Raw genomic sequence first — 20,094 nt, forward strand, 5'->3', positions numbered from 1 at the left:
TGACCTATGACCGTTGACCTATGACCGTTGACCGCTGACCTATGACCGTTGACCTATGACCGTTAACCTATGACCGTTGTTGACCTATGACCGTTGTTGACCTATGACCGGTGACCGTTGTTGACCTATGACCGTTGACCTATGACCGTTGACCTATGACCGTTGACCTATGACCGTTGTTGACCTATGACCGTTAACCTATGACCGTTGACCTATGACCGTTGACCTATGACCTATGACCGTTCCCTGGATTTCTGGTTTATGAAAGAGAAAATGTCTTTGTTTCCACAAGTGGTTGCTATGGCGACGTATTACTCTACGAAAATAACGATAAGGTTCTCAGCAATAATAAGAGGTAATCTTACCCCCTTACTCTGATAACCTTAACACGCTTAACTGACCTCAGATCAGTCTACAGAGATTAGTCTGACCTACTCATTTAACTGACCTCAGATCAGGCTACAGAGATTTGCCTGACCTACTCATTTAACTGACCTCAGATCAGGCTACAGCGATTAGTCTGACCTACTCATTTAACTGACCTCAGATCAGGCTACAGAGATTAGCCTGACCTACTCATTTAACTGACCTCAGATCAGGCTACAGAGATTAGCCTGACCTACTCATTTAACTGACCTTAATACATTACCATTTAACTGACCTCAGAACAGTCTACAGTGATTAGTCCCACCTACTCATCTAACTGACCTTAATACATGACCATTTAACTGACCTCAGAACAGTCTACAGTGATTAGCCTCACCTACTCATTTTAAATGTGTCCCTCTATCCACTTCACAAATCTAGAGATCCCTTTAAATAAGTCTAGATGCATTCATTTCCCGTAGGCATAATCCTCTCACATATGACACGTAGAGATCCCTTTAAAAATGATTTAGAGACACCTTTAAATAAATCAATCTGTCCGCTGTTGGCATAATCCTCTCACATATGACATCAGTCCTTATTAACAGATTGACCTTTCGACATTTGAACCTTTGACCTTTTGGGGCTGTTGGAATGTGTTATTTTATTTTAGGAAATGCTTTGAATCCCTTGAATGCAGTCAGTATTTTTCTATTCAATTATATACACTATGCACTCTTTTATATATCAAGTATGTAAGTATCTCTGTCTGTTTGTCTGTCTGTCTCTCTGCCCCTCTCTCTGTGTCTCTGTCTCTGTGTCTCTGTCTCTGTCTCTCTGTCTGTGTCTCTCTCTTTGTCTGTCTGTCTGTCTGTCTGTCTGTCTGTCTGTCTCTCTGCCCCTCTCTCTCTGTGTCTCTGTCTCTCTGTCTCTCTGTCTCTCTCTTTGTCTGTCTCTCTGTCTCTCTCTCTCTGTGTCTCTGTCTCTGTCTCTGTGTCTCTGTCTCTCTGTCTGTGTCTCTGTCTCTTTGTCTGTCTCTCTGTCTCTCTGTCTGTCTGTCTCTCTGTCTATCTGTCTGTCTCTCTGCCCCTCTCTCTCTGTCTCTGTGTCTCTGTCTCTCTGTGTCGCTGTGTCTCTGTCTGCCTCTCTGCCCCTCTCTGTGTCTGTGTCTCTCTGTCTCTCGCTGTCTCTCTGCCTGTGTCTCTCTCTTTGTCTGTCTCTCTGTCTGTCTGTCTTTCGGTCTCTCCTTCTCTCTCAATAGCAATGCTAAATGGTTGAATTTTACCAGATGTATTCAACCCAGTATAATCTGTCATTTCTAAACCCATATTAACAGCTGATCTCCTTCCAACCCCCTCCCTTCCCATTGTAGATGCCACACAGCTATGAGTGTAGACATCGTTGAGTCTATATGATATTTTAACAGTAGTTCTCCCTCTCTCAGCGACCTGGTTAATACAGCTATGAGTGTAGACATCGTTGAGTCTATATGATATTTTAACAGTAGTTCTCCCTCTCTCAGCGACCTGGTTAATACAGCTATGAGTGTAGACATCGTTGAGTCTATATTATATTTTAACAGTAGTTCTCCCTCTCTCAGCGACCTGGTTAATACTGTGCATTATTACCAGTATGATGACGGTCTTATGCTTCATCACCAATAGATTTTCCATGTTTTTTAAATACCATATTATTATATACTTTCTCTCTCTCTCCCTCCACTTAACTGTAGATGCCAGGCAGCTAACATGTGTTTGATTGATTCTGTATTATACATTCTAACAATATATCTCTCTCCCCTCTCACACTCCCTCGCTCTCTCTTCCCTCGCTCTCTCCTCCCTCCCTCTCTCCTCCCTCCCTCTCTCCTCCCTCCCTCTCTCCTCCTTCCCTCCCTCTCTCCCCTCCCTCCCTCCCTCTCACCTCCCTCCCTCTCTCCTCCCTCCCTCTCTCCTCCTTCCCTCCCTCTCCCCTCCCTCTCTCTCCCCTCCCTCCCTCTCCCCCCTCCCTCCCTCCCTCCCTCTCCCTCCCTCTCTCTCCTCCTCCCTCCCTCTCCCTCCCTCCCTCTCCCCTCCCCCTCTCCTCCCCTCCCTCCCTCCCCCTCCCTCTCCCTCCCTCCCTCTCCCCCCCTCCCTCCCTCCCCTCCCTCCCTCCCCCTCCCTCTCCTCCCTCCCTCTCCCCCCTCCCTCCCTCTCCCCTCCCTCCCTCTCCCTCCCTCCCTCCCTCCCTCCCTCCCTCCCTCTCCCCTCCCTCCCTCTCTCCCCCTCCCTCCCTCTCCCCTCCCTCCCCCTCCCTCCCTCCCCCTCCCTCCCCCTCCCTCCCTCTCCCCCCTCCCTCCCCCCCCTCCCTCCCTCCCCCTCCCTCCCCTCTCCCTCCCTCCCTCCCCCTCCCCTCCCTCCCTCTCCCCTCCCTCCCTCTCTCCTCCCTCCCTCTCCCTCCCTCCCCCTCCCTCCCTCTCCCTCCCTCCCCCTCCCTCCCTCTCCCCCCCTCCCTCTCTCCTCCCTCCCTCTCCCCTCCACTCCCTCCCTCTCTCCTCCCTCCCTCTCCCCTCCCTCCCTCTCCCCTCCCTCCCTCTCTCCCTCCCTCCCTCTCCCCTCCCTCCCTCTCCCCTCCCTCTCCCTCCCTCCCTCTCTCCCTCCCTCCCTCCCTCCCCCTCCCTCTCCCCCTCCCCCTCCCCCCTCCCTCCTCTCTCCCTCCCTCCCTCTCCCTCCCTCCCCCTCCCTCCCTCCCTCCCCCTCCCCCTCCCTCCCTCCCTCCTCCCTCCCTCTCCCCTCCCCCTCCCTCTCTCTCCCCCTCCCTCTCCCCCCTCCCTCCCTCTCTCCCTCCCTCTCCCTCCTCCCTCCCTCCCTCCCTCCCTCCCTCTCCCCTCCCCTCCCTCTCCCTCCCTCCCTCTCCCTCCCTCTCCCCCTCCCTCCCTCCCTCCTTCTCTTTCTCCAGATGCCAGACAGCTCCCAGACGTAGCCCTGACAGGGAAGTGCACGAGGGAGTGTGATGAGTTTGGACACTCCGACACTTGTTGGATGCCCGCCGCTGTCCGCCCGTCGCCTCGGCAACACCAGCGCCAGCGCCACGTCAGCGAGCCGCCCCGCCTGTCCACCTTCGCCTCCCCTGGCAATGACAACAACAATAACCATGACGACGATGATGAGGAAGATAGTGACAGCGAGAGCGCCGGCAGCGCCGGGAGTTCCGAACCGGGCGTAGTCAGCGTGGGAGTCGGCGGAGGAGGTCAGAGGTTACCGTTAGCCAATGGGGATCCTCTCGGCAGCCTGGTGGGCAGAGACAGGATGAACCGGAACATGGGCGACCACAACCGGAACCTACTCAACCGGAAGATGACGTCAGCGTCGTACGACACGTTCAGCTCCGCCGGGTTCGGGAGACGCCATCACGAGGAGGATAGGGGGGGTCAGGGCAGGATCAACCCTCCGGAGGTTATACCATTAACGAGGACCGGGGACTACAAGACCACGTCGTGCCTCACGCTCTCCCGTAGAGAGGTCTACCTGTAAGAGCAGGATGGATGGATCAGTCCACTGCTGCTGCACCCCTTTGCTGATGGAATGGAACATTCCATCCCTGTTTGTCCTGGTGAAATGGAACAGTCCACTTCTAGACATTGGAATGAAATGGTCCATTTCTGTTGAGGTTCTTTTGTTGAGAACTTTGACCAGCTGTGAATAATAACAATAATAACAATAATAACAACACCTTAAGAAGAGAGGACCGCTCAGTGGGTTTGGGTTTGTTTTGGAGACAAGACACCACACAACTACAAAACCACACTGGGACCTTAAACTCCAATAAGAAATGACTATAAGGTGTAAATAAAAAAAAGAAGAATGGTGTGAATTAACTGAACACCCCCCTCCCACTTGTGTAGAAGTTTCTCTCAAAAAACAGATCTAGGATCAGTTTACTCTTCCCTGAATCCTAACCTGAAGTATTACAGGAAGCAACACATTACTGAACTGAGATCAGTGTCAACTTCTTTCTTCTCTCTTTTTTTTAATACTCTTTAAAGTTAATCAGATGCATGTCTAACCTCCCACCAACGGGGGAGCTGTGGGGAGATGGGAGAGAGATGGAGGAACTGGGCCTGATGCCATACACGCCTCAGGACCAATGGGAACACTCGCTGAGGTGTACGTGACCAATAAAATTTGATTTGAAGACTTATGATCGGACAGATCTAAATCTGACTAATGTGGCGAACCCCATGATGGGACGCCATGAAGGTTTAACCAATCAAACGATAGGACCCCTGAGCTGTCGTTGTAAAAGGAATTTGAATGGATTTCATGCTCATCAATCAAATGTGATTTAAACCTAATCCACCAATCATCATATGGCATTATTGACAAGTAGCATCGAGATATTAACCAACCGTACAACGAGGATTATCAGAATCTAACCAATCACGGACAAAATATTTTCAGTAACAACCAATCGGATTCTTTGGCAAAGACGAGGACTCAGGAAAAGATAACTGATTGAAAAAAAAAACACATCAGGTATTTTTGAAAACACAAAGACTTGAAGGCAAAAAACAATGTGACGTTTTTCCAGATATGAGCCAGAATCCCTGGGAATACAAGGTCCCTACGAGTACCAGTGCCAACGCATTCCAGCGTTTTCTAATGAACAAATTACACTTTTTTCTGTCTTTCTGCTCTACTCCTGCTGAGACTAGGGAAGCTAAGTTCTGGAAATGTTCCCACAATTCCAAGGTTTTTCAGTAATCCTGGTTGGAGGATCCTATTCCAAGGAACCTTTTATAACCGAGATTCCTGGGAAAAAAACTGGGGATTTTGGGAAAGTTAGTGGTTCGTTAGTTACCTAGTCGAGACTGTACATATATGTGGTTTATGTGGTTTAGACGGGCAGTGTTCCAACACTGCCATCCATTCATTAAGGCCATTACTCTACCGTGCTGAACACCAGCTACTTCATTCATTATGTATATCAGGATCTTCCCTCTCTCACACACACAATGTAGTGAAACACACACACACACACTCAGTGAAACCATACCCACACAACGTAGACGTGCGACATACACACGCACACACACACACACATTCAGTGATACCATACCCACACAACATAGACGTGCGACGTGCACACACACACTCACACACTCACACACACACTCAGTGAAACCATACCCACACAACATAGACGTGCGACACACACACACACACACACACACACACACACACACACACACACACACACACACACACACACACACACACACTCACACACACACACACACACACAATGTAATCTACATGCATTTAACCATATTTTAACATGTAACATGTTGCCTCTGAAAACTAGCTTTTTGCCTGCTCCCCCCCCCTCTTCACCCTCCTTCATGTCAACATGTATTTAAATAAGTCTTTCAACACATTAAAGGGATGTTTTGGTCTATATAGCGGCTCTACATTAAAGGGATGTTTAAACTATTCCTCTAACAGTACATAGAACAAACCTACATAGAACAAACCTACATAGAACAAACCTACATAGAACAAACCTACATAGAACAAACCTACATAGAACAAACCAACATTTTCGGGGAGAAAAAAATAACCTGAACTCTTCTTCTGCATGGAATAAAAGCTAAATGCTCATTTGTTTTTGTTTTTTGGGGGGGGGGGGGGGAAACCAGACGCCTTCTTTTTGGAGATATTATGCATCTCTGAGAACATGATGTATGTTTGTGTGTTTGTGTGTGAGGGAGAAGGAGAGAAGGAGAGAGGGAGAGAGAGCATCAGTGTGTGAAGTCATCACGAGGAGAGGAAGAGAGAGAAACCCCGTCCCTTTGTGAGGTTATTCGCTGCAGCAATTAGAGAGGAAAGGAGAAACTCCTCACGTTGATAAGTGGAAGGACTGTAGGGTCCAGGAGCTACACCTTAACGATCGAAAACAGCATCCTCTCCTTGTCTCCTTTCTAAAAGGAAGCCAGAATCGTCTACACCTTAAAAGTCTAAAGAAAGATCACTCACCATACAATCAGTGACTTTAACTTCAGTTACACACGAACCAACTCTCAGGTAAGACTTGACACCATGTGTACAGTACGTTGTTTGTAAGGCAAGCGGCTGGGTTTCTACAAAACCATGAATTCTCCCTTAGAATTAGAATTGAGTTCTAATTCAATCCCTTAGAATTCGATTTAGAATTGAGTTCTAATTCAATCCCCCAGAATGTGAGTTAGAATTGAGTTGTAGTTCTATGGTTCCCCTCTCTCTCTCTCTCCACTCTTCTCTATGGTGTCACTGACCTTCTCAAACCTTCCTCCCTCTAACCTCTTGTCTCCCAACCTGCTGTCTCTGAAGCTCTGTGATTGGTGGACTGGACTCAGCGGTGCGCTGATGTAACAATGAACGGAAGTTCTGTTTGGGTTCTAGTTCCAGAACGTTGGGTTCCAATCCGGAATGCTCGAAGGGGATTGGTCTGTCTACGCCATAATCCTACCGGGTTTTCTAGCTCACCTTGAGCCACTGACATATAGTAGATACTATGTAGTAACCATGACCACACTGTCCCTGGATATACGGAAATCATGGAGCTGGATTCCAACCCACAGGGTCTGGATTCAGGAGCTGAGTTAGCCCTGACGGACCAGGAGAACTTTGCTACAAGAGACTCTGAAAACAATGATTTGTGTTTATTACAAGACAGATCTTTTCTTCCCGGGAAGTCAATCTGCTGTTTTAATGCAGAGTCTCGTACAGACATCCTACCCTACTACCACACTACCCTACCTTTCCTTCCCCGGGCCAAACACGGACCTATAGGAACATGAATCTGTGTCTGCGTACTGTATGGCCCTAGTCCCTATAGAAGACATGTAGGGGGTCAGTCGTCAAAAGTCGTGAAGTGTGCAGGGATTAGGGTGGCATTTGGGAGGCTGGCACGGTGTGGGAGTATGTCTGTTTTATATACTGCACGTTTAAAGACAATTTACATCACTTCTTCTTAGCCCTGTTATGTGGGCCTGGAGAGAGATAGGACAGGGTGATAACAGACCTGGAGAGAGATAGAGGACAGGGTGATAACAGGCCTGGAGAGAGAGAGAGAGAGGGAGAGAGAGGACAGGGTGATAACAGGCCTGGAGAGAGAGAGAGGGGAGAGAGAGGACAGGGTGATAACAGACCTGGAGAGATAGAGGACAGGGTGATAACAGACCTGGAGAGAGAGAGAGAGAGAGAGAGAGAGAGAGAGAGAGAGAGAGAGAGAGAGGGAGAGAGAGATAGGACAGGGTGATAACAGACCTGGAGAGAGAGAGAGAGGAGAGAGAGGGACAGGGTGATAACAGACCTGGAGAGAGAGAGAGAGAGAGAGAGAGAGAGAGAGAAGAGAGAGAGAGAGAGGAGAGAGAGATAGGACAGGGTGATAACAGACCTGGAGAGAGAGAGAGGAGAGAGAGGACAGGGTGATAACAGACCTGGAGAGATAGAGAGAGAGGGAGAGAGAGGACAGGGTGATAACAGACCTGGAGAGATAGAGAGAGAGGGAGAGAGAGGACAGGGTGATAACAGACCTGGAGAGATAGAGGACAGGGTGATAACAGACCTGGAGAGAGAGAGAGAGAGAGAGAGAGAGAGAGAGAGAGAGAGAGAGAGAGAGGGAGAGAGATAGGACAGGGTGATAACAGAATAACAGACCTGGAGAGAGAGAAAGAGAGGGAGAGAGAGGACAGGGTGATAACAGACCTGGAGAGATAGAGGACAGGGTGATAACAGGCCTGGAGAGAGAGAGAGAGAGAGAGAGAGGACAGGGTGACAACAGGCCTGGAGAGAGAGAGAGAGAGAGAGAGACAGGGTGATAACAGACCTGGAGAGAGAGAGAGAGAGAGAGAGAGAGAGAGGGAGAGAGAGAGAGGGAGAGAGAGATAGGACAGGGTGATAACAGAATAACAGACCTGGAGAGAGAGAAAGAGAGGGAGAGAGAGGACAGGGTGATAACAGACCTGGAGAGAGAGAGAGAGAGAGAGAGAGAGAGAGAGAGAGAGAGAGGGAGAGAGAGATAGGACAGGGTGATAACAGAATAACAGACCTGGAGAGAGAGAAAGAGAGGGAGAGAGAGGACAGGGTGATAACAGACCTGGAGAGATAGAGGACAGGGTGATAACAGGCCTGGAGAGAGAGAGAGAGAGAGAGAGAGAGAGAGAGAGAGAGAGAGAGAGAGGATAGGGTGACAACAGGCCTGGAGAGAGAGAGAGAGAGAGAGAGAGAGAGAGGACAGGGTGATAACAGACCTGGAGAGAGAGAGGACAGGGTGATAACAGGCCTGGAGAGAGAGAGAGAGAGAGAGAGAGGACAGGGTGATAACAGGCCTGGAGAGAGAGAGAGAGAGAGAGAGAGACAGGGTGATAACAGACCTGGAGAGAGAGAGGGAGAGAGAGGACAGGGTGATAACAGGCCTGGAGAGATAGAGGACAGGGTGATAACAGGCCTGGAGAGAGAGAGAGAGAGAGAGAGAGAGGACAGGGTGATAACAGACCTGGAGAGAGAGAGAGAGAGAGAGAGAGGACAGGGTGATAACATGCCTGGAGAGAGAGAGAGGGGGGGGGGAGAGGACAGGGTGATAACAAACCTGGAGAGAGAGAGAGAGAGAGAGAGAGAGAGGACAGGGTGATAACAGACCTGGAGAGATAGAGAGAGAGAGAGAGGGAGAGAGAGAGAGGACAGGGTGATAACAGGCCTGGAGAGATAGAGAGAGAGAGAGAGGGAGAGAGAGAGAGGACAGGGTGATAACAGGCCTGGAGAGAGAGAGAGAGAGAGAGAGAGAGAGAGACAGGGTGATAACAGACCTGGAGAGATAGAGAGAGAGAGAGAGGGAGAGAGAGAGAGTACAGGGTGATAACAGGCCTGGAGAGAGAGAGAGAGAGAGAGAGAGAGAGAGGACAGGGTGACAACAGGCCTGGAGAGAGAGAGAGAGAGAGAGAGAGAGAGAGAGAGAGAGAGAGGACAGGGTGACAACAGGCCTGGAGAGAGAGAGAGAAAGAGGACAGGGTGACAACAGGCCTGGAGAGAGAGAGAGAGAGAGAGAGAGAGAGAGAGAGAGAGAGGACAGGGTGACAACAGGCCTGGAGAGAGAGAGAGAGAGAGAGAGAGAGAGAGAGAGAGAGAGGGACAGGGTGACAACAGGCCTGGAGAGAGAGAGAGAGAGAGAGGACAGGGTGACAACAGGCCTGGAGAGAGCGAGAGAGAGAGAGAGAGAGAGGGGACAGGGTGACAACAGGCCTGGAGAGAGAGAGAGAGAGAGAGAGAGAGAGGGGACAGGGTGACAACAGGCCTGGAGAGAGAGAGAGAGAGAGGACAGGGTGACAACAGGCCTGGAGAGAGCGAGAGAGAGAGAGAGAGAGAGGGGACAGGGTGACAACAGGCCTGGAGAGAGAGAGAGAGAGGACAGGGTGATAACAGGCCTGGAGAGAGAGAGAGAGAGGACAGGGTGATAACAGGCCTGGAGAGAGAGAGAGAGAGAGAGAGAGAGAGAGAGAGAGAGAGGACAGGGTGACAACAGGCCTGGAGAGAGAGAGAGAGAGAGAGGACAGGGTGACAACAGGCCTGGAGAGAGCGAGAGAGAGAGAGAGAGAGAGGGGGACAGGGTGACAACAGGCCTGGAGAGAGAGAGAGAGAGAGAGGGAGGGGACAGGGTGACAACAGGCCTGGAGAGAGAGAGAGAGAGGACAGGGTGACAACAGGCCTGGAGAGAGAGAGAGAGAGGACAGGGTGATAACAGGCCTGGAGAGAGAGAGAGAGAGGACAGGGTGACAACAGGCCTGGAGAGAGAGAGAGAGAGAGAGAGAGAGAGAGAGAGAGAGAGGACAGGGTGACAACAGGCCTGGAGAGAGAGAGAGAGAGAGAGAGAGAGAGAGAGAGAGGGGACAGGGTGACAACAGGCCTGGAGAGAGAGAGAGAGAGAGAGAGGGCAGGGTGACAACAGGCCTGGAGAGAGAGAGAGAGAGGACAGGGTGATAACAGGCCTGGAGAGAGAGAGAGAGAGAGAGAGAGAGAGAGAGAGAGAGGGGGACAGGGTGACAACAGGCCTGGAGAGAGAGAGAGAGAGAGAGAGGGCAGGGTGATAACAGACCTGGAGAGATAGAGAGAGAGAGAGAGAGAGAGAGAGAGAGAGAGAGAGAGAGACAGGGTGATAACAGACCTGGAGAGAGAGAGAGAGAGAGAGAGAGAGAGAGAGAGAGAGAGAGAGAGAGGGACAGGGTGACAACAAGGTTAATGATGTCTTAAAGAGATATTTGCATTCACCTGTTGAGGACTTTATTTTTGAAAGGTGACACGTCCTGTGCATCCTAAATGGTACCCTATATAGTGCACTACTTATGACCAGAGCCTGTGGCCCAAGTAGTGCACTATATAGGGAATAGGGTGCCTTTTGAAATCCTGATTGGTCGATTACCTAATAGCCATCTATAGAACTGTAAGAACTACCCAGTAGAACCGAGGAACCCGTAGAATACGCAGAACAGAGAACAATGTTAATAACAGACAAAAAGGCATGTTTTACCTGTTTCAATTTTGCATTAAAAAAAAACTAAAAAACTAAAAACATTTTTTTTCCTCTTGATTTTCTCTTTTTTTTTATTTATCTGTTGCTGCTCTATTATTAACTGGGATTCATTAATGATTCAACTTAATGCATTTTCTAATGATTACGAGGACGAGATGTGCTTCCCGAAATGGTACGCTATTCCTTATATAGTGGATAATAGAGGGCCCTGGTCAACAGTAGTGGACTATAGAGGGCCCTGGTCAACAGTAGTGGACTGACTATAGAGGGCCCTGGTCAACAGTAGTGGACTGACTATAGAGGGCCCTGGTCAACAGTAGTGGACTGTAGAGGGCCCTGGTCAACAGTAGTGGACTGACTATAGAGGGCCCTGGTCAACAGTAGTGGACTGACTATAGAGGGCCCTGGTCAACAGTAGTGGACTATAGAGTGCCCTGGTCAACAGTAGTGGACTATAGAGTGCCCTGGTCAACAGTAGTGGACTATAGAGTGCCCTGGTCAACAGTAGTGGACTATAGAGGGCCCTGGTCAACAGTAGTGGACTAGAGAGGGCCCTGGTCAACAGTAGTGGACTATAGAGGGCCTTGGTCAACAGTAGTGGACTGACGAGAGAGGGCCCTGGTCAACAGTAGTGGACTATAGAGGGCCCTGGTCAACAGTAGTGGACTGACTATAGAGGGCCCTGGTCAACATTAGTGGACTGACTATAGAGGGCCCTGGTCAACATTAGTGGACTGACTATAGAGGGCCCTGGTCAACAGTAGTGGACTATAGAGGGCCCTGGTCAACAGTAGTGGACTATAGAGGGCCCTGGTCAACAGTAGTTCACTATAGAGGGCCCTGGTCAAAAGTAGTTTACTATAGAGGGCCCTGGTCAATAGTAGTTCACTATAGAGGGCCCTGGTCAACAGTAGTGGACTGTAGATGGCCCTGTTCAACAGTAGTTCACTATAGAGGGAAAAGGGTCCCATTTCAGTCACACAGAGTTGTTGTTACAGATCGGTTTGATGATGATGATGATGATGTGTGTACAAGTTTGACATTGACATTAAAAGCTCCTTGAAACATTTTAAAAGTTGCATTTTTTAATTTGCACTCAGGTTCGGGATTCAATCCAAAGTGCGTTATGGAGCAGCACATTGCATTTGACTTTTAATTTACACTTGAGCCAACAGTGTAGGAGGGCATGTTTGTAGCCTAGTGGTTGTAGCCTAGTAAATGAAAGGTTGCAAGTTCGAATCCCCGAGCTGACAAGGTACAAATCTGTCATTCTGCCCCTTAACAGGCAGTTAACCCACTGTTCGTAGGCCGTCATTGAAAATAAGAATTTGTTCTTAACTGACTTGCCTAGTAAAATAAAGGTAAAAAAATACCATAAAAATTCACAGTGTTTACCATGAAGGCCATATCCTTGAATGTTGGGGAAAATGCCTTTTAAAGACTCATTGTAGTATGTCCAGTACTCTGCTCTATAATGTGCCTCAGATTGAGGCATGACATTTAAAGCATGCTAATATCTGGTACATTGATGTTTTTGGTTTAAAAATGCTAAACCTAGCAAGACAAAGGAGTGATTGTGGACTACAGGAAAAAGAGGACCGAGCACGCCCCCATTCTCATCGACAGGGCTGCAGTGGAGCAGGTTGAGAGCTTCAAGTTCCTTGGTGTCCACATCACCAACAAACTAACATGGTCCAAGCAGACCAAGACAGTCGTGAGAGGTATTCTCATTGGCAGACTCAACAGCCTTGGTTTCTCTAATGACTGCCTCTCCTGGTTCGCTAACTACTTCTCTGATAGAGTTGAGTGTGTCACGTCGGAGGGCTTGCTGTCCGGGCCTCTGGCAGTCTCTATGGGGGTGCCACAGGGTTAAATTCTCGAGCCGACTCAATTCTCTGTATATACAGTGGGGCAAAAAAGTATTTAGTCAGCCACCAATTGTGCAAGTTCTCCCACTTAAAAATATGAGAGAGGCCTGTAATTTTCATTATAGGTACACTTCAACGAAAAAATCCAGAAAATCACATTGTAGGATTTTTAATGAATTTATTTGCAAATTGTGGTGGAAAATAAGTATTTGGTCACCTACAAACAAGCAAGATGTCGGGCTCTCACAGACCTGTAACTTCTTATTTAAGAGGCTCCTCTGTCCTCCACTCGTTAAATGTATTAATGGCACCTGTTTGAACTTGTTATCAGTATAAAAGACACCTGTCCACAACCTCAAACAGTCACACTCCAAACTCCACTATGGCTAAGACCAAAGAGCTGTCAAAGGACACCAGAAACAAAATTGTAGACCTGCACCAGGCTGGGAAGACTGAATCTGCAATAGGTAAGCAGCTTGGTTTGAAGAAATCAAATGTGGGAGCAATTATTAGGAAATGGAAGACTTACAAGACCACTGATAATCTCCCTCGATCTGGGGCTCCACGCAAGATCTCACCCCGTGGGGTCAAAATGATCACAAGAACGTTGAGCAAAAATCCCAGAACCACACGGGAGGACCTAGTGAATGACCTGCAGAGAGCTGGGACCAAAGTAACAAAGCCTACCATCAGTAACACACTACGCCGCCAGGGACTCAAATCCTGCAGTGCCAGACGTGTCCCCCTGCTTAAGCCAGTACATGTCCAGGCCTGTCTGAAGTTTGCTAGAGAGCATTTGGATGATCCAGAAGAAGATTGGGAGAATGTCATATGGTCAGATAAAACCAAAATATAACCTTTTTGGTAAAAACTCAACTCGTCGTGTTTAGAGGACAAAGAATACTGAGTTGCATCCAAAGAACACCATACCTACTGTGAAGCATGGGGGTGGAAACATCATGCTTTGGGGCTGTTTTTATGCAAAGGGACCAGGACGACTGATCCGTGTAAAGAAAAGAATGAATGGGGCCATGTATCATGAGATTTTGAGTGAAAACCTCCTTCCATCAGCAAAGGCATTGAAGATGAAACGTGGCTGGGTCTTTCAGCATGACAATGATCCCAAACACACTGCCCGGGCAACGAAAGAGTGGCTTCGTAAGAAGCATTTCAAGGTCCTGGAGAGGCCGAGCCAGTCTCCAGATCTCAACCCCATAGAAATTCTATGGAGGGAGTTTAAAGTCCGTGTTGCCCAGCAACAGCCCCAAAACATCACTGCTCCAGAGGAGATCTGCATGGAGGAATGGGCCAAAATACCAGCAACAATGTGTGAAAACCTTGTGAAGACTTACAGAAAACGTTTGACCTCTGTCATTGCCAACAAAGGGTATGTAACAAAGTATTGAGATAAACTTTTGTTATTGACCAAATACTTATTTTCCAAATAAATTCATTAACCTGTTGAAACTCCCCATCCCGGATCCGGGATCGTGACTAAAGCCTCAGGCTCATTAGCATAACGCAACGTTAACAATTTCGCAAATAAAATCGCAAATAAAATGAAAATAATGCGCCTGCTCTCAAGCTTAGCCTTTTCTTAACAACACTGTCATCTCAGATTTTCAAAATATGCTTTTAAACCATAGAAATTGACTAATTTGTGTAAGAGTATGCTAAGCTAGCTTAGCATTTTGAGTAGCATTTAGCACGCAACATTTTCACAAAAACCAGATAACCAAATAAATAAAATAATTTACCTTTGAAGAGCTTCGGATGTTTTCAATGAGGAGACTCTCAGTTACATACCAAATGCGCAGTTTTTCCTGAAAGCGTCTGTGTGTAGGAGAAATCGTTCCGTTTTGTACATCACATCTGGCTACCGAAACGAACCGAAAATTCAGTCACCTACAACGTCAAACTTTTTCCGAATTAACTCCATAATATCGACCGAAACATGGCAAACGTTGTTTGGAATCAATCCTCAAGGTGTTTTTTCACATATCTCTTCATTTATATATCGTTCGTGGAAGCCTGCATTCTCCTCTGAATTCTGTGGAAAAATACTTGCAGCTGACTTTTGTGCACCAATTTTGGCGCAGGACACCAGGCGGACAGCTGGTAAATGTGGTCTCTTATGGTCAATCTTCCAATGATATGCCTACAAATACGTCACAATGCTGCAGACACCTTGGGGAAATGACAGAAAGGGCAGACTTACTCCTCTCGCATTCACAGCCATATAAGGAGACAATGGAAAACAGAGCCTCAAAAATCCTGCTCATTTCCTGGATGCCGTCTCATCTTGGTTTTGCCTGAAGCTCACGTTCTAGGGCACGCACAGAGAATATCTTGGTAGTTCTGGACACGTCAGAGTGTTTTCTTTCCAAAGCTATCAATTATATGCATAGTCGAGCATCTTTTTGTGACAAAATATCTTGTTTAAAACGGGAACGTTTTTCATCCAAAAATGATATAGCGCCCCTAGAGTTTCAAGAGGTTAAAAATCCTACAATGTGATTTTCTGGATGTTTTTTCTCATTTTTTTCCGTCATAGTTGAAGCGTACCTATGATGAAAATTACAGGCCTCTCTCATCTTTTTAAGTGTGAGAACTTGCACAATTGGTGGCTGACTAAATACTTTTTTGCCCCACTGTATTAATGATGTCGCTCTTGCTGCTGGTGATTCTCTGATCCACCTCTACACAGACGACACCATTCTGTATACTTCTGGCCCTTCTTTGGACACTGTGTTAACAAACCTCCAAACGAGCTTCAATGCCATACAACTCTCCTTCTGTGGCCTCCAACTGCTCTTAAACGCAAGTAAAACTAAATGCATGCTCTTCAACCGATAGCTGCCTGCTCCCGCCTGCCCACCGAGCATCACTATTCCGGACGGTTCTGACTTAGAATATGTGAACAACTACAAATACCTAGGTGGCTGGCTAGATTGTAAACTCTCCTTCCAGCATCTTCAATCCAAAGTTAAATCTAGAATCTGCTTCCTATTTTGCAACCAAGCCTCCTTCACTCATGCTGCCAAGCATGCCCTCGTAAAACTGACTATCCCGTCAACCCTTGACTTAGGCGATGTCATTTACAAAATTGCCTCCAATATTATACTCAGCAAATTGGATGCAGTCTATCATCGTGCCATCCGTTTTGTCACCAAAGCCCCATACACCACCCACCACTGCGACCTGTATGCTCTCGTTGGCTGGTCCTCGCTACATATTTGTCGCCAAACCCACTGGCTCCAGGTCATCTATAAGTCTTTGCTAGTTAAAGCTCCGCCTTATCTCAGCTCATTGGTCACCATAACAACACCCACCCATAGCACGCGCTCCAGCAGGTATACTTCACTTGTCACCTCCAAAGCCAAACCATTAAAGAGAGAGATTATATTCTAGAGAAGTCAACTGGGATCTACAAAAAAGGATCTATAAAATAAAATAAAGATTACTAGATGATCTAAAAAAGCGAACTAGACAACCAAGCCTAGACCAAACTAGACAACCAAGACTAGACCAAACTAGACAACCAAGACTAGACGACCAAGACTAGACCAAACTAGACGACCAAGAGTAGGCCAAACTAGACAACCAAGACTAGACCAAACTAGACAACCAAGACTAGACCAAACTAGACAACCAAGACTAGACGACCAAGACTAGACCAAACTAGACAACCAAGACTAGACGACCAAGACTAGACGACCAAGACTAGACCAAACTAGACGACCAAGAGTAGGCCAAACTAGACAACCAAGACTAGACCAAACTAGACAACCAAGACTAGACCAAATTAAAAAACCAAGACTAGACGAGCAAGACTAGGCCAAACTAGACAACCAAGACTAGACCAAACTAGACAACCAAGACTAGACCAAACTAGAAAACCAAGACTAGACGACCAAGACTAGGCCAAACTAGACAACCAAGACTAGACCAAACTAGACAACCAAGACTAGACCAAACTAGACGACCAAGAGTAGGCCAAACTAGACAACCAAGACTAGACCAAACTAGACAACCAAGACTAGACGAACAAGACTAGGCCAAACTAGACAACCAAGACTAGACCAAACTAGATGACAAGACTAGGCCAAACTAGACAACCAAGACTAGAACAAATTAGTCGATCAAGCATAGACAACTAGACAAATGACACCCTATCTCCTATATATTGCACTGCTTTTGAACAGGGCCCTATGGGATAGAACAGATAAAAGCCTGAGGAGTTGAGAAAGTAGTAAAGTATAGAGGGAATAGGGTGGCATTTGGGAGGGAGTCAAAATAAGCTCTTTCACTTTGACATGAAACATGGACACGTTTATCTGTATCACTGCCGACACCTAGTGGCCAACAACCAACATTACAACTCAAAAGGTATACAAGGGATTAACATACAGTAATACTGGACATGAACTGTATATATATGCAATTGTATTTGTTACAGTACATTCAAATTAAGTAATGGGTCCTCCATAATAACCACGAGAGGTTGTATCCATTACATCATCTCATCGAACAGGGGATTTCATACAACAAATCTTAATACATCTATGTTCTATTCAATACCATAGAATGTATAGTGTTCTATTCAATACCATAGAATGGATAGTGTTCTATTCAATACCATAGAATGGATAGTGTTCTATTCAATACCATAGAATGTATAGTGTTCTATTCAATACCATAGAATGGATAGTGTTCTATTCAATACCATAGAATGTATAGTGTTCTATTCAATACCATAGAATGTATAGTGTTCTATTCAATACCATAGAATGGATAGTGTTCTATTCAATACCATAGAATGGATAGTGTTCTATTCAATACCATAGAATGGATAGTGTTATATTCAATACCATAGAATGGATAGTGTTCTATTCAATACCATAGAATGTATAGTGTTCTATTCAATACCATAGAATGGATAGTGTTATATTCAATACCATAGAATGGATAGTGTTATATTCAATACCATAGAATGGATAGTGTTCTATTCAATACCATAGAATGTATAGTGTTCTATTCAATACCATAGAATGGATAGTGTTCTATTCAATACCATAGAATGGATAGTGTTCTATTCAATACCATAGAATGGATAGTGTTATATTCAATACCATAGAATGGATAGTGTTCTATTCAATACCATAGAATGTATAGTGTTCTATTCAATACCATAGAATGGATAGTGTTCTATTCAATACCATAGAATGGATAGTGTTCTATTCAATACCATAGAATGGATAGTGTTCTATTCGATACCATGGAATGGATAGTGTTCTATTCGATACCATAGAATGGATAGTGTTCTATTCGATAACATAGAATGGATAGTGTTCTATTCGATACCATAGAATGGATAGTGTTCTATTCAATACCATAGAATGGATAGTGTTCTATTCAATACCATAGAATGGATAGTGTTCTATTAAATACCATAGAATGGATAGTGTTATATTCAATACCATAGAATGGATAGTGTTCTATTCAATACCATAGAATGTATAGTGTTCTATTCAATACCATAGAATGGAGAGTGTTCTATTCAATACCATAGAATGGATAGTGTTCTATTCAATACCATAGAATGGATAGTGTTCTATTCAATACCATAGAATGGATAGTGTTCTATTCAATACCATAGAATGGATAGTGTTATATTCAATACCATAGAATGGATAGTGTTCTATTCAATACCATAGAATGTATAGTGTTCTATTCAATACCATAGAATGGATAGTGTTATATTCAATACCATAGAATGGATAGTGTTATATTCAATACCATAGAATGGATAGTGTTCTATTCAATACCATAGAATGGATAGTGTTATATTCAATACCATAGAATGGATAGTGTTCTATTCAATACCATAGAATGTATAGTGTTCTATTCAATACCATAGGATGGATAGTGTTATATTCAATACCATAGAATGGATAGTGTTATATTCAATACCATAGAATGGATAGTGTTCTATTCAATACCATAGAATGTATAGTGTTATATAGAATGGTTAGAATGGTTAGTTTAAAAAATACCAGGATTGTTCCTTTGAACTCACATGTTCAGTGTTGCAGCCAGTTGGTTTGACCCCAGAGCAGATGGCCATGGCTGCTCGTTCGGTATTCATGGCTCTGAACGGGATGAAGCCGGGTTGAAACTCATCTTTAGGGGATAAAGAACAGAAACATGATACTAATGTAAACAAGCCACGTAATTTATTCCATAGACACATTCCCTTTCTGTTTAAACTTAACGACAGTAATGTTGTTATCTACAGGCTTATATATATATATATATTTAAACTGGGTGGTTCGAACCCTAAATGCTGATTGGCTGATGCCGTGGTATATCAGACCATATACCACGGTTATGACAAAACAATTATTTTACTGCTCTTCTTACATTGGTAACCAGTTTATAATAGCAATGGTGTTCCTCGGGGGGTTGTGACGTGGCCAATAAACCATGGCTAAGGCACTCTGTGTTGCGTCGTGCCCAAGACCAGACAAAAGTAGATGATTTAGAAAAATACATCTAGACTGGACAAAAGTAGATGATTTAGAAAAATACATCTAGACTAGACAAAAGGAGATGATTGTCACGTCTAATCAAGGTGGGTGGAATCAGGCGCAGAGAGCAGATAGCGATATAAAGTTTTATTCTCCGGTGAACAAAATAAACAACGGTCAACCCAAATACAGACAGGGTGAATATATCCAACACAGGATAAAGACTAACCGGAGAATAAGAAACAATAAACACCGACAGACAAAACGAATGACAAAATAAACAATCCCGCACAAAACAAGGGCGGGACAACCTACATTAAATACAGACAATTAATTAATTAACTAAACAACACACAGGTGAAACCAATCAGACAAAACCAACAGATACACGAAAAAGGGATCGGTAGTGGCTAATAGGACGGTGACGACGACCGCGGAGCACCGCCCGAATGGGCAGGAGAGCCAACTTCGGCGGAAGTCGTGACAATGATTTAGAAAAATACATCTAGACTGGACAAAATTAGAAGATCTGGAAAAAGCGATTGAGACGAGACCTTCAAGACCAGACAAAAGTATATGATTTAGAAAAATACATCTAGACTAGACAAAAGTAGATGATTTAGAAAAATACATCTAGACTGGACAAAAGTAGATGATTTAGAAAAATACATCTAGACTGGACAATATTAGATGATCTGGAAAAAGCGATTGAGACGAGACCTTCAAGACCAGACAAAAGTATATGATTTAGAAAAATACATCTAGACTAGACAAAAGCAGATGATT

General features: G+C 45.6%; 1 protein-coding gene across 1 annotated transcript in view; it reads left to right on the forward strand.

The window, feature by feature from the left end:
- LOC135507197 (protocadherin-7-like) overlaps positions 1 to 7,665 on the forward strand; it is a 96,243-nt gene extending 88,578 nt beyond the window's left edge. The window contains exon 6 of the mRNA XM_064926789.1: positions 3,303 to 7,665. Within this exon, the coding sequence (XP_064782861.1) occupies positions 3,303 to 3,877 (575 nt within the window). The 3' untranslated portion in view covers positions 3,878 to 7,665. The remainder of the gene's footprint in view (positions 1 to 3,302) is intronic.
- The last annotated feature ends 12,429 nt before the right edge of the window (positions 7,666 to 20,094 follow it).

The sequence above is a fragment of the Oncorhynchus masou genome, chromosome 20, assembly GCF_036934945.1.
Source record: "Oncorhynchus masou masou isolate Uvic2021 chromosome 20, UVic_Omas_1.1, whole genome shotgun sequence".
Classification (NCBI taxonomy): domain Eukaryota; kingdom Metazoa; phylum Chordata; class Actinopteri; order Salmoniformes; family Salmonidae; genus Oncorhynchus; species Oncorhynchus masou.